We start from the raw sequence: 23,242 nt of genomic DNA, 5'->3' as shown, positions 1-23,242 counted from the left end.
AATAGACCAAAGAAAGAGGCTAAAGTATTGTAACACTTCCTGGCCACTCCACTGCCAGAATGCTCTCGGGTGGCTGACGAAGACAACCAAAACGCTAGAGATCTCCCTGTGTCCACAAGCGGCCTCAGACAGCAGTGCCAAAATAGCCTGTCTCCAGCCACGAAAAAGCATGAGAAAGTTACCTGCTCGGTGTCAGGTTGTCCTGAGAGATCAGAGGCGATCAGCGAGGGCAATGGGGCGTTTTCTTTACTAACCGAGAAGAGTGTGACAATAATCTCTCACACCACACCGTACAGCTACACGAGAAATAGGGTGCTCATGACTGCACGTCATAGCTGGGAGACGGCCTGAGTTGGACACTGATGACACAAATCCTACCATCCCTGGACCCCCGTGTCCCAGTGGAGAACATAATGCTTCCCTTCCTTCGTCATGTTATAAGAGTTACCGAATAAAGGCTCTGTACGTTGTACTTAAGATGAAGATATGTCCTCTGCGCATATTAACTGTTTTTATCTGAGAGTGAAAGAAATAGAATCTGCACCTTATATTTATTTTCTTTCCTGGGATTTCTGAGAAATCCAAGAATCCTCTCCAGGTTTGTTTATTTTCTATACCTTTTTCTGTCCCCACCTGCCAACTTTACATCATGGTAAATCTGTTGGTGAGTCAAGGAGCGTTAAATGTATATAGCTCCCTCCAGAGTTTCTCAGTGAGATTCGTTGAAGTTCTTGCCATGAGGAACTCTTAGCTCTTCTCCTACAAGCAACTGGGGTTTAATTTTCAGTTCCATCTAGTCGTGACTGAGACTTGACAAAAGAAGCTGCAGGTTGGAAGTCATTCACAGACACTGAGAAAGAGGCTGGGTGTACCTTTAAACTCGGTGTGGAACAACATTTCACAGGTGACCATTCGTGGCAGATAAAATTACCTGGCTGAAAATGGAGTCTGGATGTTCAGAAAGATTTTTTTTTTTTTTAATATTGTGCTTTCACTAATATTTTTGTAGCAATTTTGTGCCTAAAGATAGAGGCTATCCTGGAAAGCAGTTAGGGCACCTTAATCAGCATATACCCCATAAAATGCACTCCTTGAAATGGAAATAGAGTGCCAATGGTTCTACGCAGTCAACACTGGTTGTTCAAAATGCACATACTCAGCACTTTCAGGTCACACCCTATTTTCAACTCTGTAGACACTATATTTACTATTATAATATACTATAAAACATACTATTAAATATACTATTATTATATTATAACTTCAGAAGCTTATGGCTTATGGCCATGGCTTTTTGGGGACCCGAGTGTCTACTCAGAGAATCCCTTTATTCAGCCAAACAGTATTTGCAGGGTTATTGACTTATATATCACCCTGGCCTTCTACCTTTATGGGTGGTTGCCCATCCTTGCTAGTCTGGCAAGGGGAAGAGAAAACATTTGGCCTTCAAAGGCTGGTGATTCACTGCCCTGTATCTCTGACATGACTCTGAGTTCAAACACTCTTTACCTGTTTTGCACAGGAATGAATGTTACACAAGGTGCCAGGCAAGTGAAGCATAGCTAATGTGAAAACACCTTGGTCTGGTTCCCAGTCACCCTGCAGCTGTGTTAGTATTTACAGCACCGTGAGTAAAGTGCTCCTGAATCAGCATAGGAACAATTTACATTCACGTTGAATGTGTGAATCAGGGCACACAGTTCTGTTGGAATTACAGGGTATTTGCAATCATTTGTTACCCTCCACGTGCTTTGCCAGCAGGTAGTCCGTAATTATTTGATAATAAAAATTATAGGCATTTTTATATAGCTGGTCCTCTGCAGGAGCTGAAGATTACCCAGCAATTTTTACATGAGCTGAGAATTTAAGCCTGATGTCCTGGCAGGCTTCCAGGTTGGAAGACTAGATGCCTGTCGAAATCCTCCTGGTGCTCCTAATTGGCCATGGTACCCGTCTCGTCCGTGCGGGGCGGTGTGCTGCAAAACAGCTGCGTTGTTCCCCTCCGCCATCCCTGCCGCAGAGTGGTGGCAGGAGGAATTCTTCCAAAGAAAATGCGCTTATAACTTGGTTACTTTGATAAAGTCCTTCGGGAGCAGCAGGGATGAAAGAAGCCATATGAATGAAGCCTATTACTGTGCCCTGTTAGTACATTAGTATGATAAAAGCTCATGATAGTTTATGTACGATTATTATAACTTTCAAACACCTGTGTAAAAACTATTCTGAAATGGCTTTGCTTTTACTCCCCCACCCCTCAAGAAATACTTTCAAAATATTCCAAAAGAAATCTGGCAGCAGCAAAACCAAACTAGCATTAGCACATTGGAAGCCTTTATATGTGAAGTATCACATGGGAAGTGTACATCCTGAAATGGAGTTTGTTGCTAGTAGAAAATTATTTCTATCATAATTTTTCAGTGTTTTAGTGGACTGGATCCAAAAAGAGTATGTCCTGATTTGTAAAGGTAACATCTTGCAAAATGTTTTCTTTTTCTCTAGAAACGTTATAAAGGGCATTTCTCCCTATGTCTTTTGTAATTTATGTATTTGCAAATATAGTAAAACCACAGCGATTTGGACATTTACTGAGAATGACTAGTTTGGGGAATTTGAGAAACAAAAAGAGATAAAAACATCAGCTAGAAAAAGGAGTGCCTGCATTACAAATGCACTTTGTTATTTTTATCTTGGCAAGTGTCATTAAACTTTAATTATTTATACACCCATGACAGATAAGTTTGTCCCACTTTGCATTAAAGATGTCGTGTGTTATTTTTGTCAAAGTAATAAAATCGCAGCGAGACCTGGCTCCAGCCTTCTGAAACAGCTATAACTACTCAGCGAATATGCGAGCACAGAATCAGGCCTCAGCTTTTCCTTCTCATTGCAATCAGCGGGACCTGGAGAAGAAGTTGCTGGGGGGGGGTGTCCTTAAAGTCTCCCTTCACCCAGTGAAATGGCCAGTTTTGTAAGGAAAAGCGAGGCTGCAGAGCCATGAGGTTCTGCTGGGGGCACGCACGTATCTTCATTTGTGCCAGATCCGTCTCATTTGCAAAAAATGAACCGAGTTAATTTTTCAGCCCAGAAATACACACTAAACCTCAGCGTTCAGCACAGACGCTGGAGTGGGTATTAAACTCTCGGTCATTGTGTCTTGGCCTCTTCCCCTCGCTGCTTCTACAGGGAGCCAGTCCATAAACTAGGAGGCGCGTTGCTTGGCCTTGTTCGAAGGGCAGCAGACGGCCGGTTTCGCCTTTGGCCAACATCTTGCTTCCTCCTCGCTGCTGATCATCGGTGAGGGCGAGGGGAAGGTTATTTCGTCGAGGGCACGCTGAGGCCCAGGTTCGCACCCAGCCCTGCCGCGGGCCCGTCACCAGGCGCTGCCCGTCTGGGGGCCCAGCTGGACTCCCGAGCCCCCTCTCCGCGCCCCTGCGGTGCTGGCAGGGCTTTCTGACGGCCGCGTCCCCTCGGGGACACACGAGCGCCTGCCGAGGCCGGAGCCACGGTGAAGCGGGGGAGGCGGCGGGCTGCGCGGCCCGGGGCGGCCGGGCCGGGCCGGGCGGGAGGCCGCGGGGGAAGGAGCCCTCTGAGGCGGCCGCCCCCGCCCTGCCCCACCCCACACGGCCGCGGCCCCGGCGGTTAACGGGGGGGGGGTGGGGGGGGTTGGGGGTGAAGGGCCCCCCCCGCCCGGGGCCCGCTGCGCCCAGAGCGGCCCCGGCGCCACCCCGGGCCGCTGGCGCCCCCTGGGCGCGGGGCGGCCGCTGGGGCCGGGCCCAGCCGGGGGGGCCGGGCCGGGGGGGGGGGGTGTCCCTGCCGCGGGGCCCCCCGCCGCGACGGGCCGGGCCGGGGCGGCGGCGGGGGCTGCTCCGATGTGCAGCCGCGTGTGGGGCGAAGGCGGCGGAGTCTCCACCTCCTCTGGCAGCGGGAACCTGTGGCTGCCAAGCTCCATTAGAACTATCAGCCGTCCGGGGGGACGCGCTCGCAGCGGAGGCGGGTTGGGTGGGTTTCTCTGCTTTTTTTTTTTTTTTAATATTCTTTTTTTTAATTTTTTTTGCCTCTTGCAAAGCCTGGGGCTGAGCCGGGCGACGGCCGCGGAGGCAGCGCGGCCGCACTCAGCGCGCAGCCGGGCGCGGGGAGCGCGGGGGCGGCCCATGGCCGCGCCGCCCCGCTGAGCCCCGCGGGCGCCGCCGTCGCCCCTCGCTGCCGCCAGCTCGGCCGCGAAGCAGCGCGCCCGCCATGGCCCGGCGCTGGTGGCTCGCCGCGCTGCTCCTAGGTAGGTGGCACCGGCGGAGCGGAGCGGAGGGGAGCGGGTGGCGGGCGCAGGGGCTTCCCCTCCTCCCAGGAGCTCCCCGCCGCCTCCCCCTGCCCCCGGCCGCGGCGGAGCGGCGGAGGGTACGAGGAGGCTGCAAGGAGAGCGCGTGGAAATGGCACGGAGGGTGCCCGCAGGGTGCAAGGAGACTGCAAAGAGGGTGCAAAGAGGCTGCAAGGAGAGTGCGTGGAAATGGCACGGAGGGTGCCCGGAGGGTGCATGGAAAGTGCAAGGAGGGTGCATGGAAGTTGCAAGAAGAGTGCAAGGAGATTGCAAAGAGGGTGCAAGGAGGCTGCAAGGAGAGTTCATGCAAATTGCACGGAGGGTGCCCGGAGGGTGCCGGGGATTGCACGGAGGGTGCATGGCAATTGAAGGAGGGTGCATGGAAGTTGCACTAAGGGCGGAAGGAGATTGCGCGGAGGGTGCGTGGAAGTTGCACGAAGGGTGCGTGGAAGTTGCATGGACGGGACAAGAAGGGCGCATGGCAGTTGCGCGGAGGGCGCAAGGAGGTTGCTCGGCGGGGCCGGGCAGGGCCGGGAATGCCCGCGGCTGCCCCGCCGCCCCGGGACGGGCTGGCAGGGGGGGCAGGCGGCGCCCGGAGCTCCGGTTTCTGGCTCTTTCCCCGGCTTTGCCCTCGCTGCCTAGGAGGCCGGGCAGCGGCCCCGGGCGCGCTCCATGGCTTTGCAGATCCGCTGGGAACCAGCCCCGGGAGCATCCAGCACCTGCGCCGGCGAGGGGCTGCCCCAGCCGTCGCGTCCCGCGGGGAAGGCGCGTCCCGCCGAGCCGCGGCTGCGAGGCCCCTCGCAGCGGGGCGGCCGCCTTGGCACCCCCCCCCCCCTTCGGCAGGGCTCGTTTTGGAGCCCCCCAGGCAGTGTCAGAAGGAAAGGTTCTGGCTGCAGGGGCCGTGGGGGAGAACAAAGATAATTGTGCTATGGAAAAGGCAAAGTGATTTGTGTTCAGGGCAAAAAGCAGAGGCCGAGAGGCCCCCCGTGCTTGGGCAGTGCGTTTCCCTGGGAAATGCAACGGGGACGCTTGGCGGAGAGGCTCCCCTGTGCTTGGGCAGTGCGTTTCCCTGGGAAATGCAACGGGGACGCTTGGCGGAGAGGCTCCCCCGAGCTTGGGCAGTGCGTTTCCCTGGGAAATGCAATGGGGACCCTTGGTGGAGAGGCTCCCCCATGCTTGGGCAGTGCGTTTCCCTGGGAAATGCAATGGGGACCCTTGGTGGAGAGGCTTCCCAATGCTTGGGCAGTGCGTTTCCCTGCGAAATGCAATGGGGACCCTTGGCAGAGAGGCTCCCCCATGCTTGGGCAGTGCGTTTCCCTGGGAAATGCAAGGGAGACCCTTGGCTGAGACTCTGCAGTGCTGAGCAGGAGGAACAGGTGGGGAGGATGCTCCTGAGGCCACTGAGCGGCCTGGACACTGGAAATCCAGACACAGTTCTCTGCTGCGATCTTCCTTTCTGTCACTTAGTTTACTCATCCAAACTTTGAGGGAGAAAAGTATCACCCTGATTCGCCTCTCAAACTGCGAGGCTCGGTTGGTGATCGTTCCGAAAGGACTGCATGATGGGGCTATCGGAAGTTATTTGCATTAAGAAGAAAGGACCAGGCTACAGAACGTAATCCATACGCATTTCTGTAGGGTTACTGCTCAGTTCTCTGTGGGGTCTTTGCCATATGTTGTTCCCCATATATAAGATTGAAACAGGTTGAGAAATATGTACTCTCCCTCTATATATATTTGCTCAAGTTGCTCTGCTCAGAGATGTTATATTGCATTACATAAGATTACTCACTTCTAATTTGAATACTGTTTTCTTAAATCCTCATACACCTTATTTTAGTCCAACCTAATTTAAAACCCATGCTTGCTTCGTCTGATGTCAGTGTCAAAATTTCCATTGATTTCAGTAAGAAAAGTTGGATCTTAAAACATATTTAGATAGCTAAGTCAGATCCAGAACTCATGGAAATCAAAGCAAGGTTTGCCAGTGACTTCACTGCGAGCAAGACTGGCATTGTGTCTTTTGCATAACACTGAACATCAGCGTGACGCTCGTGCATAATTAGTAGTAAAAGCACTTTAGTTAGGTAACTGGATCTGATTTTGGAGCCTCCTTCAGCAAAGAACCACTCGTTCTTGGAAAAGTCCTCAGAGACTTGCTGAGTTTTTACCTAGGGTTTCATTAAAGTCTTTACATTCCAGTAACACCACACTGATATTTTTCATGTGTAGCTTCTCCTAGATGGTTTTAACATAAAAAATCTATTCTCGCTTTCAGTGTTTATTTTTAAGTTTGAAAATTATAGTGTTGGGGTGAGATAAGATCAGCAGTTGCATTCAGTGATGAGATTAGGAAGAGAATCTCATGAATGATACTACTAAATTAATTATAGATTTGTGTGTGTGTGTATTTACACATGCATATATGTATTTACTAATAAGTTGACATCATTGTCTTTGGTTCAAATGCTTATTTTGGGAAATGTTTACTTAGCTAATTTATTTTTAACACATTGGTATTTTTTGTTATTCATTTCTCAAGCTAGCCAAAAAATCAACAGCTAATGTATTATACTGGATCTTCTGATTTGGCTGTATTTGTTCTTCCCATAATTACAGCTTAGCCATGCTACAAAGTATATGGATATAGATAAAGACAGGGCTGAGATGTAAAAAAAGCACAAGTGAAAAAAATACAGTGTGGTTTCTATATTTTCCCCACAAGCACAAATTGTTGAGTAAGGAGATTTTCAAAAGCCAGAAATTGCTATGAAGAAAACCAAAGCTGGAATCCAGTGCTAGGGGAGGCTGCATCTGGCAGAACAAAGTTTGGAAAGAGATTTTGCTTTCAGTGGGATCCTGTGTTTCCCCACAACATAGCATATGTCATCTATAAAGACAACGCTTTCATGGATGAGGTACTATCAGTGCTAAAATCAACCTCAAAATGAGGAAGCACCTATGCGGTGCTGTTACACAATTCCTCTGGTTTTCTCACTTGTTTATTAAGGAAGATAAAGCTATGTAAAATGAGAATTCCTAACTTTGTGATTTTAAGATGATGCATGTCAGATTTAATAATGCCACAAAACTGACAGGCAGAAAGCGATCATTTTAGTGTGTAACCCATCTTCTGTAGGCTGAGTGCTGCCAGAGACTGAAAATGTAATTCATAGAGCAGCTCCATCTCTACCAAATTGTGTAAAATCTGAGGGTTTAGTAATCTGTAGGTGGTTAAAAGGTCTCGTGTGCTAAACTGCAAAATTAGGAAATTTCTATTTCTGTGTATTAGGATAAAAATGCTGATGTCTATTTGAAATGCCAGAGCTCCAGATTGTTAAGTGATAAGAGGGTTGACTTTTTTTTTTGAGTTTTAGCAGGGCGATTGTGTGATAGTGATGTCCTTCGTACTGATGTTTTCTCATTTTCAGAGAATAGCTTGTTAAATCATCATGGTTGGAATGGAATTGAAACTGAGAAGGCTGCAGTGAAGCTCAGCTCCTGCGGCACTGTTAGATAGACGTTTGGGTCAGTTCAGCAACTGCTCTCAACTTCTTACGCTTGGTGTGGTGGTACCTAAATCGCCACAAGTCTCACCACTGAGTTTGCGAAGAGAGATGCCTGAGATTTAAGTCTTATTTTTTAAAATAATACTTGAAACTTGAGTGGATCCTAAACCATTACATTTGATTAACCAGTGAAAAGTCCCCCCTGGTTTCCACTGGGTCATTTGAACCAGTGACAAACATGTGACGTCTTGGCCTTGTCCAAGTCGGTGACAGAGATCCCTCAGAAACGAGCTTTCACCCCTGTGTTTTAGATCGATTTATACACCAAACTCCCCACAGAAACAACTGGATTCGCTTTGTTTGCACTCTTACTAAATCCCCAAGCGCTGGACACTGGCAGGTTGTGGCATTTAAGCATCTTTTTTCCCCAGTTGATACAAAAACACAATGGTGCTTTATTTTTAAAGCTTTCCAGAGGAGCTTTTTCAGAGGAAACAAATTTTTTTCCCAATTGGACTCATTGGAAAAGACCAATGAAAATATATGTGATAGCAAAGCTTTATGGCAAAGAAATTATGAAGTTCTGTTAATTCTGAGTAGCGCAAGTCCCGTTATTAGATTATGCAGCATGTAGGTTGAATGTCAACTTTGATTTTGGCATCTGTCGGCAATGTTAAGAGAACTGGAACACATCAAAACTTGGCTAATGTTGACAGGCAAAACAGTAGGCTGAAATTTCAGGCTATCTAGAAACCACACCCAGACCCAAAAACACATGTTAAAAGTAACTCAAGTTCTGTGCTTCAGCTGAACAAGTAACCTTTTTCTGTGGTCGCTTGTGATTCTAAGCTGAATATGTGTGTGTATTTCTGGTGCGGGTTGTGTATCGGATTACCACCTTTCTAGGGAACTTTTTTTTCTGAGGATACCGTCCGCTATGACTCTTTTCGACTGCCCTTCTCATCCGTCGCTCCTGGGCTTCGCCGGAGCCAAGTAGCTGCCTCAGACTATTGGATCCTATTAGATCCTATTTTTATGATTATAAACAGTATCCTTGCAGCAGGGCCAGGTGCAAACCTATCGTGGTAGGTGCTAAATGGAGAACAAAAGGATGGTTCTTGCTTTCGGGGGTTTATCATCTAATTTCCTGGACTTGGATTTTCAGCAGCGTTTAAGTGCTAATGTTGCCGGGACCTGCGGGGGTTACGAGCTGTGCTGGTACCCACTGCGCGCGTTTCTGGCTCTGAGCACCTCCATGCCTCTGGCTCGGGTCTCCAGCCCGGTGGCAGAAAGGCAGTGATTTTCGGTAAGCGCCAGCGAACGGTGAGCGAAGGCAGGGCGGCAGCTCTGCCGTGGGAGGCGGAAAGGCAGCATGCAATAACCACCGGCCACTGCCAAGAGCGGGTTATTCCCAGCTCTGCTCCCGCTTTGCTCAGCCCCACAAAGTCCTGCCAGGCGAGCAGACTCGTGCTGCCCACCGGACTGCGTGTCCAGCAGCTTACCCTGATACACGGGCCACATTTTGTCCTCCCTTCATTCACCCCCCTTTTACTCGTGGTAAGGCGTTCCTTCCCGTCCTTGGTGCTGACGCCACGTGAATATTTATGGGTGGTTATCATGTCCATCTCGCCTTGGTTGTCGCTCAGCCGGGCTGCGCGTACCGGGCTCCTTCCATCTTCCTGCGTAACCCAATCCCTCCCACCCCCTCGTCATGTTTTGTTGTTCTGCTCTCAGCCCCCGCCAGTTCCCCTTGCTCATTTTGCCTTGGGTAAATGCTGTATTTATGTTAATATCATGTGGTGGGTGGTCCTCTCGGTGCTCGTGGTCTGTGCGAGTGATTCAGATGTTTGAAATGAGGTTGGCATTTTATAGCCAAGCCATTGCCTGATTACCAGTTCTGCTCTTCAAAGCACTCCAGGAAAAAATATGCTTAGCCATCACTATTAAAAATGGCCATGATAGCCGCTAATAAAGTGTCTCTGCGCAGAGGTTAGAGGGAATTGCCAAAACTGCATGGGTGCTTTATGTATTTGAAATGACAGCGTGCCATTAATTTCAAAACCATGTGCAGTATTTTCTAATGAGTTTCCATCTCTTCTAAATTAAGGAAGATAGATGTAATATTTCCCATTCAGCGAGAATATAAATTCTGGTTAGAACGTTTTAACTGAATCATGATTATTGTTCAGCCTTGGACTGAGTTGATTTGCTTTGGTTTTTGAAGGGAAATGCCTTCCCCCAGGTGTTCTCACCAATCTCTCACCAGCTAGATATCCAGGAGATTAGAGATCATCTCCTCGTGGTTTCCTATGGCATGAAAACCAAATTTACACTTCCATCAGTGTTCGAGGAAAAAAGCTCTAGCCTTGCCCTTCTTTGCGTCTCCTCCTTTTGCTTTTCGCTTACGCATTTCTCTGTGCCAGGCTTCTGCAGCCGGACTGGTCACAATGTGTTGCTACTGTCTGAACCATTTGCATCTTTCAGTGCTTGCCGATGATGAAAAAAGAAGGGATGTAACAATAATCCCGTTAGTTCCTACCTTGCCTCATGAACCATCCCTCTCCCTCCGTCCTCTGCCCTGTGGGTTTGTGTGAACCAGAGGAACTGGTGCAGGGGAGCCCCGTGATTTCAGCTCCCAGCGGGACCGTCCCCCTCCACATGCTTGTCCCCTCTCCTGGGACACTGACTGCAGGAGATCTCCTGGGAAGCTGCACTCACACCTGCCTCTAGTGCTGGGGTTTCTCCTCACACTTCCTTAGTCCTCTGACAACTCCTTTGTGTCTTCCTTGGTTCACTTCATTTGAGTAGAGAGTATCCTGTATCCCATTTCTCCTCTGTACCCCTTCATTCTCCAGATCCGGTATTTACCATCAGTTTATTCTCCATTTGTGGAGAAGGGCATTTTCTGAATAAGGTCATGATCCTGTGTTGTTAATATCGTGGGATCTTTCTTGTTTACTGACTTCCATGAAAGCAGGATCAAGCCCTATAGTCCCATTTACAGGGTTAGGCCTGGTTTTCTTCTTCAAGGTGAACAGCCACAGAGGGCAGTTTTAAGAAGCCGTTTTCTTGAAACATGGTTTATACTGAAGAAGATCTTTGAGGTGCAGGAGTCAACATCTTCCTTCTCACCCTCCTCACCACAACACCCATCTATCTTGCCTCACGTTCCTGCTCCTGTTTCTTTCCTGAATCCGTAGGCATAATCCTGTGTCCTAGCGGAGACGGGAATTTCCCTGAAGGAAAGCAAGGTTGAGCACAGGGTTCAGCAAATGCTCTCGCTCCTGTGTGGCCTGTCTTGAGTCGGGGCAGCTGGCATGGATTAGAGGGAGCAGTTTACCGAAACTACAACGTCTTTGCTGGCAAGAGTCAGCCTGTCTGGTAATACAGAGAACGAGGTGAAGTTTCACCAAGCAGGGTAGCCATGTGTGAGAGGTGACTTAAGCCTGGGGAATCTGGTTTCTCCACTTCGTTATGATTGCACTTTTTGACCGAAGTCAAGTGCCCTACCACGGTGTGGCAAAGCCAGTTTTGATTAAAACATCTAGGTTTTGCTTTGGCAGCAATTTCATACTACCAAGTTGCCAGTCGTTGCTGACAAAAGCTCTGGTGGGATGGATTTCTTGGACTTGCCACTTGCAGGAGAAAGAAGTGATTCTGTGATTCCAAGAAAAAAATATTTAGTTTTCTAGTGCTGTAAGAAAACTTTATAGTCAACCCACCATAAGTGCTTCACCATTTTAACTGTGGATGTGAGATAGATCAGACAATGGTCTGATCAGCTTCAGAAGAAAGCTAGGCTAAAGCCATATAATACAGTGTCTGAACCTGTCTTCCACTGTGCCTGAAGTTACATGGTGAAAGCATGTTTTGAAAAGTTCTTATGTAGATCCTGAGCTCATTGGGAATTTCGAGTCAGCTGAGTTCCCTCTTAGGATTTGCAGAATTTCATACATGGTTGTACTCTGTTATGTACAGGAAACTCAGGGTGATGCTCTGCAGTGAGAGCTAACATATATAATACATTGCTTGCTGTCATTAAATGAATAACTTAGAAGCATCCAGTGAATTCAGAGCACTTTGCAAATAGGATGAACTGAGCATCAAACTGGTAAAACAACTATATGTAATTATACCCATTTTACAGACAAATAAGAGAAGGGATGAATAATAGAAATACTTTTCCAGAAGCCAAATAGTACTGCAGTGAAAGAGCTGGCATCCTCCCTCTAACACTTGACCACATTCTGGCTTAAATTCAGGGAGGCATTACTAATCAGGAAAAATGCTCATGCACTGGCTTAATTTCAAGCACATGCTTAAGTTTCAGTGAAACCAATTAGAGTTAAGCCTGTGCTTAAGTGCTGTCCTGAAGTGGGTTCAGTTTGCAGATAGGCAAAATGTAAAGTTGTGCAGTGATGCAATTCCCCTCCACAGTGGATTATATTTAACTTTTATAACTTTATAATATTATAATATAAAATATATCTCTTCCCACAAAATCGTTCCCCTAGGAATTCCTTATTCTGAGTGAATTAAAGCATGATTAACTTAATCTCAACACAAATGCAAGAGAAATGGATTTGCTAAATACAAACAATTTCTTTGCTTTTGAAAGAGTGCTTTTTCCTTTAGTGGCTAACCCAGAATCTGTTTGCATGCTCTCAGGAGAGAAGAATGCCAAAGAAAGACTACTTTGCTCCATTAATGAAGTCTCTGTGTTTAAGTATAATTCACTTATGCAGAGTATATTGATATCTTTCTTATCATCCATTTCATTCCAGTCTGAACATTCCTCGCAAAATATCAAAGGTTTTATGTCATCTCTAAATGAAGAAATATGTAATGCTCCATGACTTCAGGCATTGATCTTATCCCTGTAAATGGGTGACTAACTGAAACATTAGAATTATAAATGGAAATAATAAATTCTGGCCATAGGAGGCAATAACATGTAACAGATTAAGCAATCCAGCCCTGGAGAAGAGTTGATGTACAGCAGCTAATTTGGTGCAAACTGTAATGTATGCATTTTCTCCTCTATTTATAAAGAAGCAGATGTGTGACTCAACTTTGCTTTTTTCCAAAGTCAATCTGCTTGGACAAACACAAACAGGATTTGTTTCCAGCAAGGCATATTACAGTATTTCTTTCCTGGTTGGCATTTTTTTCCCTTTAAAAGTGTGAAGTGCATCTAAATCTGGAGCATACAGATTGGACCCAGCAGTTGCATAGCACAACCCCAGTGGTAGGTTCTCATTTTCAGGCTTGGCCATTGCCTAGGAACCTTTCACTTCAATTTTAACAAGAATTTACTTTGCGTAGGAATTTCCAGGCCTGCCTTTCTATCATTTGATGCTCTGAGTCTGATTTTTCTAAAATTTGCTTGTCCAAACGAGTGTATGGAGCGCTTGATGAATATTTGTTGCTGCTGTTGTCTCCAGGCTTGATGCAGTCTCAGGTGATCGCAGTTGGCAGCCTCCATCCCTGGTTACTGGCACTCCTAATTGCCTGACATACTCATGCAGCCCTGTTGCTTGGAGTCTTAGGGCCGTTACTTTGGATGCAACATTCACCAGAAAGCTTGAAAAAAGATCCTGTTTTGTCTAGCTGCTGGTCTGAGGAGCTCTCTGGAAACGCTTGTGGTTCATCAATACAGACAGATAGGGTAATGAGTGAGTGGATGAGATCACAATTGGGAATTTTTTTAGATTTTCCTATAATGAGTATTTTAGCCTTGAAGAAGAATTGTGAATAAGTCCTTCCCCTTCCACCCAATAACGCTGTAAAGCAGCTAATTGGTGCCTCTTTTAAGATGGAGAGAGGAGCTGCTCCGATGTGCCTCGGAAGGGGCTGAGTTACGGAGCGACATGTAAGTGACAGCCACTTTTTGCTGCTCTTTGAATAGAAATGTGCCCTAACTATAGATTTTTAGTCTGAAACTAAACTTCTGCAGGTTGAAAGGATGTTTGAATCTGGTGGGGCTGGGCTGGCATATTTAAGAGAGAAGAGCAGCCACAAAATTTGGACACAGGCCAATAGCTTTTGGTTTGAGGATGTGTCCAGCTTGATGTGTTGTGTTCAGTTAAGTAAGGCAAAATCCCTAGGAATTCCCATCATGTCAAATATTTATATTCTGGATTTTTTTCCTTCCCCCCCCCCCCATGGAGTTTTATCCTGATTATAAAAATTCCCATTTTCTTTCGAGTGTGTTAAAGTCTTGTGATTATGTTGCCAAAGTGTCTGTGCTCTAAAATAATGTAGACTTTTAGTGTTTTTGCCAAAAGTAGCAATAAGGGTTCAGTCAAATATTGAAGCTTCCAGTGCAATGAACACATGCACAGGCACACATACAGCGCGGTTAGCAAGTTCAGAACTGGGCTATATTCTGTGCTGTTATTTCAGTATAACTAGATTAACTGCACTGACACCTCTGGAGTCTTTCTGTGGTTATGAGCAAGAGCAAATTTAGCCCTTATATTCTGTTACTTCTAGTACAGATACAGATATTTTTTATTTTACAGTATGCTATAGGATAATTATTTCACGCATACTTTGAGCATTTGGATTCTCCTTTAACTGAAGGATCTTAAAAAACTTTGCCAGTAATTAGGCCTCATGATAGGCAGTCAGACAAAACCTGGCTTATTTTGCAGCTGAATAAAGAAATACACAGGAGTAAGAGATTTCCCTGAGGCCGCAGAGCAAAGTCCTGGCAAGCTGGGATGAGAGCGCAGAGCCGTCGCTCCTGCCGGGGCATCGCTGGAGCAGCCTGCAGCGGATGCTGCAGCTGCCAAATGAAATGCTCAGCTAAGAGCAAAGGGTTTTGTCGTTCGACATTGTCCCCTTTTCGTATGAGAACTCAAAGGAACTCCTTTTCAGGAGGCACCAGAGCAAGCAGTTGGGAAGGGGCTGGCTATCCCTGCTCAGCATATTAAGCCCTCGAAGATGATTAAAACAGTGCAATTGTGAGTCTGCTCCAAAAAGACCCCTTCAAACTGATAATGCATCTTTCCAGCTGGTTTATGCACTGTGGTGCTTAGTGAGGTGGCAGAAAATCCAAGACCAGTTTCGCTAGCCTGTAGGCAGCTAGGCTGGCTTCTGTTACTGCTCTTCCATGTGCCTGGGGGCTTCGTTTGCCGTGTGTTTATTTTATTCCCTTTGGGTCAGGCCGTAGTTTCAGGGCTTCGGTCCTGAAACGGACGTGAGGGCGTTGCAGAGGCCCCTCCGGCTGCGCTCCGCAAGGCCTGCGCAAACGGCAGTTCCCCGGTGACTCTGGATAGCAGAGGTGTCTCTGAGTTATTAGATCAGTGATAAAATACTATTTGAGTGGAAATCTCTCTGATTTGCCGCATGTTCAGAGGCCTTTGACTAGCACAACAGGAGTTTAATTATTGAGCTGCCATTTGATTTGATCTAGGGCTTGTACATGTATTTGGCAAATTTGGATGCTGAGGGTTTTTAATGGGGATTTAACCCCGTGTGTGTGCGATCTGTTGATGCCGGGGCGAGAGGCTCCCTGCCGGGAATAAAGGGGCCATGGGAATCGGGGAGCCTCCCTGGCAGACACCGGCTGTGACTCTGGCCCTGCCTGTTTATAGCGGTGTTACATCCTGAGCTTCCGAGCCAGGGAATTCTGCTGACATTGCTCAGCAGCTCGCAGTCGCGCCCGTGGTTTGAGGCAGATCCGTACGCGCTAGTTCTGTTTGCAGATACTTGGTGCTAGAACGGTGCCGGTCAGCTTGGAGGAGGGACGGGTGCTCCTCTGCTCTCCTTCGCGTGACGCCCCGGGGGAGCAAGGGCAGGCGCTGGGCCGGCCCGGCCCCTCCGCCGGGACAGCTGGGGAGGGCTTTTTAAACAGGAGGTACTGCAAACTCCGCGGTGATGCTGAGATAGCTCGAGAAGAAAATCCTCTTCAGAGAAGTCCTGTCCTGCAGCTTTTTGGAAGGGATAGCAGGGCGTTTAAACCATAGCATGGTGCGTGCAAATGTTCAGCATCCTCACTTTGTGGGAAAGGAATATATCTATATTTATTTATATGTATATGTATGTATGTATGTTAAACTGTCCACTTGATAGGCAGGCTGGAAAGCAACCTGTGTCCTAACCATGCGTAGGTAGTGAATGAAAGTTGGCTTCAAAATTTCCAGCCCGCTACTAGGTAAATTACAGAGTACAGCAAAGAGCGAGCGAACCCCGGCTGGGCTATAAACCCAAGACAGCCTGCACTGGTCTGGAACAACACCAGGCTGAGGGATGTGGCTTTGCCAGATGGGACAGTTATACAATAGCAAGAAAGTCGGTGGGGTTTCAGGAGTTTCACTGCGGGTTCATTTCTTGCTCTTATAGAGAGGCAAATCCCAAGTTTCTTGCTGAAGCAAATGCACGATGAATGGAACAGAAGTTTGCTGAAGTAAAGCATGAATAACATATATAAATATATGTATGTATATCTATGTGTATGCAAAGGTCTTCAGGATTTAGCTGAGTGTTCACACTTTCCCTAAGCCAATAACATCCGTTGTTATGGGAAATGAGGTAAGTGACAGAATTACTGTCCTTATGGCAGCGACAGGCGAGGCTAACGTTCCCATGTTGTAATTCCCCATTTCAGTTAGTTACTGCTTCAACAATAGCTTAGGAGAGAGAACGTGAACAAAGAGCCTCAGTTTTGTTTGAAGATTTCATCTAAATCATAGTTGGATTCAGAAGAAGGTCAAGTTAAAGAACAGTAAAATAAGTGTTCTGTGTCCTTAACTAACACCTTGCTGCTTTAACCCATTTTGGGTTTCACGCTCTAACTAGGTCTCCGGGCTAATGTCGCCAAGGAGTTTTGCTGGGCAGTGGGTTTAAAATGTTTTGTGTCTAAGAAGCAAGCAAGAAATGCAGGTGCCGAGCTCTTGGCAGGACCTGGCTGTAGGTCGTTCTAACGCGGGACGTCGCTCTCGCCATGCGCTGCCGCGGGGTTTGGTGTCACGTACAAACTCGAGCGGTCACTGCCGGTTGCAGTCAGAGCCCCAAGCGGGACTGCTCCGGTTGGGCAACGCGATGAGCGGCGACGGAGCTGGTGCTGCGGGGCGGCCTGGCAGCGCGGCGCGGCCTGCGCCCGGAGCGGATGCCCGGTGGCGGCGGTCGCTTCTGCTCGGGCACCCGGCCCCACGGGCCCTGCCCCACGGGTGGTTCCAGCGGATGCCCGGTGGCGGCGGTCGCTTCTGCTCGGGCACCCGGCCCCACGGGCCCTGCCCCACGGGTGGTTCCAGCGGATGCCCGGTGGCGGTGGCGGTCGCTTCTGCTCGGGCACCCGGCCCCACGGGCTCTGCCCCACGGGTGGTTCCAGCGGATGCCCGGTGCGGCACGGGCAGACGCGCATCGCCGCGGTTTGCTGCCTCGCTGATGCCAGCCGGATTTTGCAGCTGCAGCAGAAGGGGGGGGCGAAAGCAGCGCGGCCTGGCGCACCGCTACCTGCGCCCGGTGTCTTCCCCCCGCCGCCGCCCCCGTTAAAGGGTTTAACCCACCGGCGAGAGGCAGCGGCGGCCTGGGGGGGGGGGGGGGGGCGCCGAAAGCGGGAGCCTCGGCTGCCCCCGCGGCTGACGGCCCCTCTCCCCCTCCCTCTCCCTCCTCTCCCTCTCCCTCCTTCTCCCTCCCCCCCCGCGCAGCCTGCGCGGCCGCGGAGGCGCCGCTGCGCTGGGAGCCGCGGTGCCGGCAGCAGCTGCGCCACCTGCAGGACGGCGCCAGGATCGCGGCGCGGCTGCCGCCCCGCCTGGAGGGGCACTGGGTCTCCACCGGGTAAGGACCCCCGTGGGCACCCCCGGGCACGGGACACCCCCATGGGCACCCTCGGCTGAGGCACCGCCCCGGGCATCCCTGGGCATGGGGCACCCCCCAGGCACCCTCCTGAGCACCCCCGTGTAAGGCAGCCCTGGGCATCCACTGGGCACTCCCGGGGCCCCCCCGGTTATGGCACCCCCGAGCATCCTCCGGGCACCCCCAAGTAAGGTGCTGTGGGCATCCCTGGGCACCCCCGAGTAAGGCAGCTCTGGGCACCCCCATGGCCACCCCCCCCCCCAGTAGGGCACCCCGGGCACTGGACCCCCCCCGGGTAAGGCACCCTTGAGCGTCCTCTGGGCACCCCGTGGGCACCCCCAGGTAAGGCACCGCCAGGCACCAGCGTGCATCTTCCTGGAGAAAGCGGTGAGCTGAGCAGGGCGGGAAGAGCCCGTCCCATCCCCCTCGCACCTATCCAGCCTCTGCTCGCAGCCCGTCAGGGTGCCGCTTAGGAGCGTGCTGGGCCCAGCCGGATTGACCCCTCCCCATCCCGCGCAGTCCTGCTCCTGCCTCTAGGAGATGTGCTGCAAAGTAGAAAATATTGCACTAAAAAGCCGCAAGTGGCAGCATCGCATTTTGCTAGCGGGTGCCCGAATCTTCAAACCGCCCAAGCTCACTGCTGGGTGCTGCTGCCACCTGCGCTTGCCCTCGTCCCGGCCCACGGGGCGCCCGGAGCTGGTCCGGCACGTTCACACCGGCTGTGCACGGCGGCAGCAGGGGCAGGAAAAGCCAGCTCCTGCCGGCGTGCAGCTGAGGACGCTGCCTTGTCCCCAGGTGCGAGGTGCGGCCGGGCCCCGAGTTCCTCACCAGGTCCTACCTCTTCTACTCCAACCGCCTCTTCAAGGCCCACCAGTTCTACTACTGGGACCCCTCCTGCCGCGAGCCCTCCTACTCCCTCGTCATCAAGGGCAAGCTGCGGCTGCGCCAGGCCTCCTGGATCACCCGCGGCGCCACCGAGGCCGACTACCACCTGCACAAGGTGGGCATCGTTTTCCACAGCCGGCGCGCCATGCGGGAGGTCGCCGCCTGGATCAACCAGACCTCGGGAGCGGGCTGCAGCGGCTTCCTGCCCCCGGGGCGCAGCTGGGCTCCCGGGGCGCTCTACGAACTGCTGAGCGCCAAGACGGAGCGCGACTGCACCGCCGCGCTGGGCTTCGCCATGCACGAGCTCAGCCTGGTGCGGGTGGAGCAGCACTACCAGGCCTTGCTGCAGCCCCAGCAGCCCGGCAGCCGCCTGGTGGAGGAGCTCTACTTGGGGGACATTCACACCGAGTGGGTGGAGAGGCTCCACTACCGGCCGACCGGTTACCAGCGACCTCTGCAGAACGCTGTGGTAAGAACGATGCTTTTTATTTTTATTTGTTTTTTTGTAAGAATGATGCTTTTATGATAAAAACGGTGCTTTTATGGGGACCCTATTGCAAAGAGAAGCACAGCTCACCCCGAGGAAATGCAGAGCCTGCACCAAAGTCAGTGAAAGCACTGGGCTGTGCGGCGTTGGGGGCTGCACGGTGTTAGGGGCTGCACACTCGGATGCCTTGCGTCCCTCCCGTTATTTCTTTGTCATGTCCTTCAGGCTTAGAGAGGAGCGAGGAAGCCAGCATCTCCCATTAAGTCATTATTCCTCAGTGTAATGCCATTAGAAGAGGAAGTTGCCCTGAATACAATTACGCTGTTATGCAGGAATCGGGCTTTCACTTTGACATTTATGAAACCGAGCAAGAGACTTGGTTGCTTTTTATTTTTTTTCTTTTGCCAGCAGGTTGGTTTATTTCCAGAAGAACATATTTTTATTTGAATTTTATTGATCAATTCAGAAATGATTAAGTAGTGAGATAGGGTGAAAAATCTCTCTGAACATTAGCAGACGGAACTGAACTAGATGGAAAAAACTCTTTTGGGGGGTAACATTTCCCCACACCCCAGACTACACCAACTGAACTCCGAAAGAGCAAAAGAACAGCACAGAGCAACACCTCTCTCAAATAACATTCTCAGATTGGTTAAACTTGTGTTATCTTGGGCCAAAACCATATATATGAGCAAAACCAGATGGTAAACATAAACACTTTTAAAAGTTAATTTAAAACCAAACCTAAAGATACTGAAATTCACTCTCTGGATGTAGCACTGTAATTAATCAGCTAACAGCTCTCCAATGTACCAGCACATGATGTCAGCACTTGGCGCTAATTGGAAGCTGCCATACATTAGAAATAACTTCACACGACTGGTTTAAGCGAGTAAGATTTTTGGCTTCATGACTGCGGTGATAATTTTATTGGGCAGAGGGGTTTTGTTTTGTTTTGTTTTTATTACTTAGCTAATAGCTGTTTGCTTGCACTAGTGAGAAAGCCTACACAGCTATGTTAGGAATTATTTTTTAGCGTACTTTAAGAAAATATCACTTTTACTCCCTTAAATCTGTATCTGTTTTAAAGCAACCCATTCTCCCCAAATTACCTTTCATTATCAAAGAATTTCCTGTCTAAGGAGAGCATATATATTTGCCAACTTCTGGGATTATTTAGCCATACTGTACTGTGTACTGTCAGCACTCGTTAACGTGACAGTAGCAGTAAAGCAAGCTGAAAATGACTAAATTACAGTAGACTCCAATCAACTTGTATGTAAATTACCCACCCTGCAGTTAACTACTGAGTTATTTAACCTTGCTGCGTACGACAGTTCAGTCAAGATTAGCTCTTATTCTGGAAAATGATACAGTGTTCAAACCCTGGTTATTTAAAAATAAATCAGTTGTGATATATGAAATATAAGAAAAAGTTCCCAGCTAGACAAAAAAACTCTTCTGGCATTTGAGCAGCCGCAGGACTGCTTTGGCTCAGCGCTCCGTACAAAGCCCAGGCAGGGAACCGAAGGTCGGGTCCTGGTTTTGCGGGAGGTTTTTCCTCTCCACCTCCAAGGCGATGCCTGTGCTGGTGCTCGGCGCGAGCCCGCTGCCTCGCTCCCAGCTGCGTCCTCGCGGCGCACCCAGGCTAGCAAAGAGCCCGGGCGGCTCCTCCTCTCGCCTGGTCCGCTTGGGTGTCTTGGGCCAAGTTCATTGCAGATGAGCACCCTGGTGTGGGAGAGGCCGTTTGAGCCTTTTAAAATACTCTGAAAGGGTTTTTTGCATATCCATTTATAAAAATACTGGTTTTTGCCTTCCGCAGCACCATGTGCATCCTTGCCCAGCCTGTGGGATTATATACAGAGCTGATGAACACCATCCGCCCATACTACCTGTCAGAGCCGAGCTGCCGATGCAGCTGAGTGGCAGCTGGGTGAGCACCCACTGCGAGGTGCGGCCTGCCGTGCTCTTCCTAACCAGGTACTTCATATTTCACGGGAGCAATCACACCTGGGAAGGTTACTACTATCACTACTCCGACCCTCTCTGCAAGCAGCCCACTTTCACCATCTACGCGTCCGGGCATTACACCCAAGGCATCCCCTCCTCCAAAGTGAGAGGTGGCACCGAACTGGCTTTTAAAGTCACCCAGGCTCGGGTGACGCCAATGGACCAGGTGACGGTGATGATGCTCAACTCCTCGGAGCCGGGAAGCTGTGGGCTGACCGACTCCTGGCACGCTGGGATGGAGCAGGATATAACGCCCACAAATGGATGTTTGGCTTTGGGCATCAAGCTGCCCCACACGGAGTACGAACTTTTCAAAACAGAGCAAGACGCCAAAGACCGCAGCTTGCTGTTCATTGGCGAAAGGCCCACGGATGGATCCAGCCCCGACCGTCCAGACAAGCGACCCACATCGTATCAGGCACCTCTGATTCAGTGTGCTGGGGCGTCGGAGGAATTCTCAAAATATGTTAGTCTGAAATACTTGGGAAAACAGGATGCTAATGGGAATGAAGCACTAAAACCTTTGCCTGTGGCCTTTTTATTGTTTATAGCACTGTTTTTAAGTTTTTAAGATGGGACCAGCTATCTATTCAGGTGCAGCACAGAATTCAGATAGTCCTGGTGCTAGGGTGATTTTATATCCTTCAAATGAGCACATCTGGAATCAGTTTTACTTAGATTTGGAAACACTTTAAAAAAAAAGCAGTGAACAAAGCCAAGAAGATATGCCTGACTATATACTGTTTGTCCTGTGGCTTTATTGCCTAATCTTCCCTCTTCTTTGCCTGCAAATGTAATGTAGTGACATGGATGCATTGCACATTGCAATAGATAATTTAGCAATAAGAGAGAAAAAAAGAGCTACATCAATTACAATTGCTGCTTTGAGCTTTTGACACTGCTAAGATATAATCAAGAGCTTGATTCAGATGTAATTCAAACATCCAAAGTGTTGGCTACTGAGTTTCTTTGAGATTAAGTTCCCTCCCATACTCCTCATTGCTGTTCTTGCAAATTTAGATCTGCAGTGTCAGTCAGCCATAGATAGTCAGCAAGTGCTCTTGATAAAGGCACTGTTAATCATTCCTTCCTCAGTTTATAGACTTTTCCTGCAGTTTTCATGTATATGTACACAGACAGAGATGCAATGTACAGTTTTCCACTTAGGTATGTGCAAAAAGCAGCCCTCACTGAACATTACCTGGACAGACTGCCGTGCCTGGCCGTGGTCAGATTAGAAGGTGCAGTAAATGGAAAAGGCCTCTGTGCCCAACTGCTCCCAACCTTCAGCTTCACATAGCTGCAGGCATTGCATCTGTGTTGCATTATTCTGGCCTTTCCCGTCACTCGCACTGGCCTGCGCTTTGGGAAGGCGGCAGCGGCCACCACGTTACTGCCGCCCTTGTCCAGCCGGCAAAGGACCACCAGGCAGTCGGCGGCTCCTGCTCCTCACGTATCTCGCAGAGCCAAAGATCACTTACAGTGCAAGCCTTCTCAGGCCACGTATTTTTCACTGTCTCCTCTTTTGTAAGTGTTCTGGCATGCAAATTATTAATCTAGCTCTTAATCCAGGCACATTCATGTAAGGATGTTTCATAAGTTTGCCACTAGTGAACAAGGTGTTGAGGAAATACTCTGATCAGGTAGCACAGCAGGTCAAGCTGATTTCTAGTGACAAGAGGGACAAAGTAAGAAATTATATTCCCTTGTCTGCTGCAGCTAAGCAGCATATAACTTACTTGGAGAAGACCTCCTCCCAGTAGCTACATCCTGTCCAAATAAGCCTATATATCTTACTTGCAAAGGATATTTTGTTAAACCAGCTATGCAATAGCTACCTTCTTAATGCTGTATTTACAAACCTGCAGCTTGTACTTAGATAATTTATGGGTTTTATAACATATAAATACTTTTGGGGGATCTGTACATGAACAAATAATTCAAATGAGATGCTTATTAAATGCATACAGTTGTGATATAAATGTTGTCAGCATATTTGCGTGTTCCAGGCATGGTAAAATATTAGTCGTGCGCATAAACATTTATGCTTCTAAGAGAATACACAAAAAGGCCATGCTAACTCACCTTATGTGCCCTCTGCGATCAACAGAGAGAGAGAGAGACTTCTCCAGGCATCAGGTCAGCAGGCAAAATCAGTCTCCTGCCTCCTAGTCCTCTTTCTTCACTCACCATAGCAAAAACTTTTGCCGGTAAAGCACTCCTGCAAAATATTTC

General features: G+C 49.0%; 1 protein-coding gene across 1 annotated transcript; it reads left to right on the top strand.

Moving 5' to 3' along the window:
• The first annotated feature begins 4,236 nt into the window (after positions 1–4,236).
• Positions 4,237–22,989, top strand: APCDD1L (APC down-regulated 1 like). Its single transcript, XM_067307914.1, has 4 exons — positions 4,237–4,273; positions 17,478–17,607; positions 18,421–18,979; positions 20,820–22,989. The coding sequence occupies exons 1-4, from the start codon at positions 4,237–4,239 to the stop codon at positions 21,576–21,578; spliced, it is 1,485 nt and encodes a 494-aa protein (XP_067164015.1). The 3' UTR covers positions 21,579–22,989.
• Positions 22,990–23,242: the final 253 nt, after the last annotated feature.

This window comes from Apteryx mantelli, chromosome 18, assembly GCF_036417845.1.
Source record: "Apteryx mantelli isolate bAptMan1 chromosome 18, bAptMan1.hap1, whole genome shotgun sequence".
NCBI lineage: Eukaryota > Metazoa > Chordata > Aves > Apterygiformes > Apterygidae > Apteryx > Apteryx mantelli.
The sequence above is the reverse complement of the archived record's forward strand: the minus strand, read 5'-3'. Positions and strand labels throughout refer to the sequence as shown.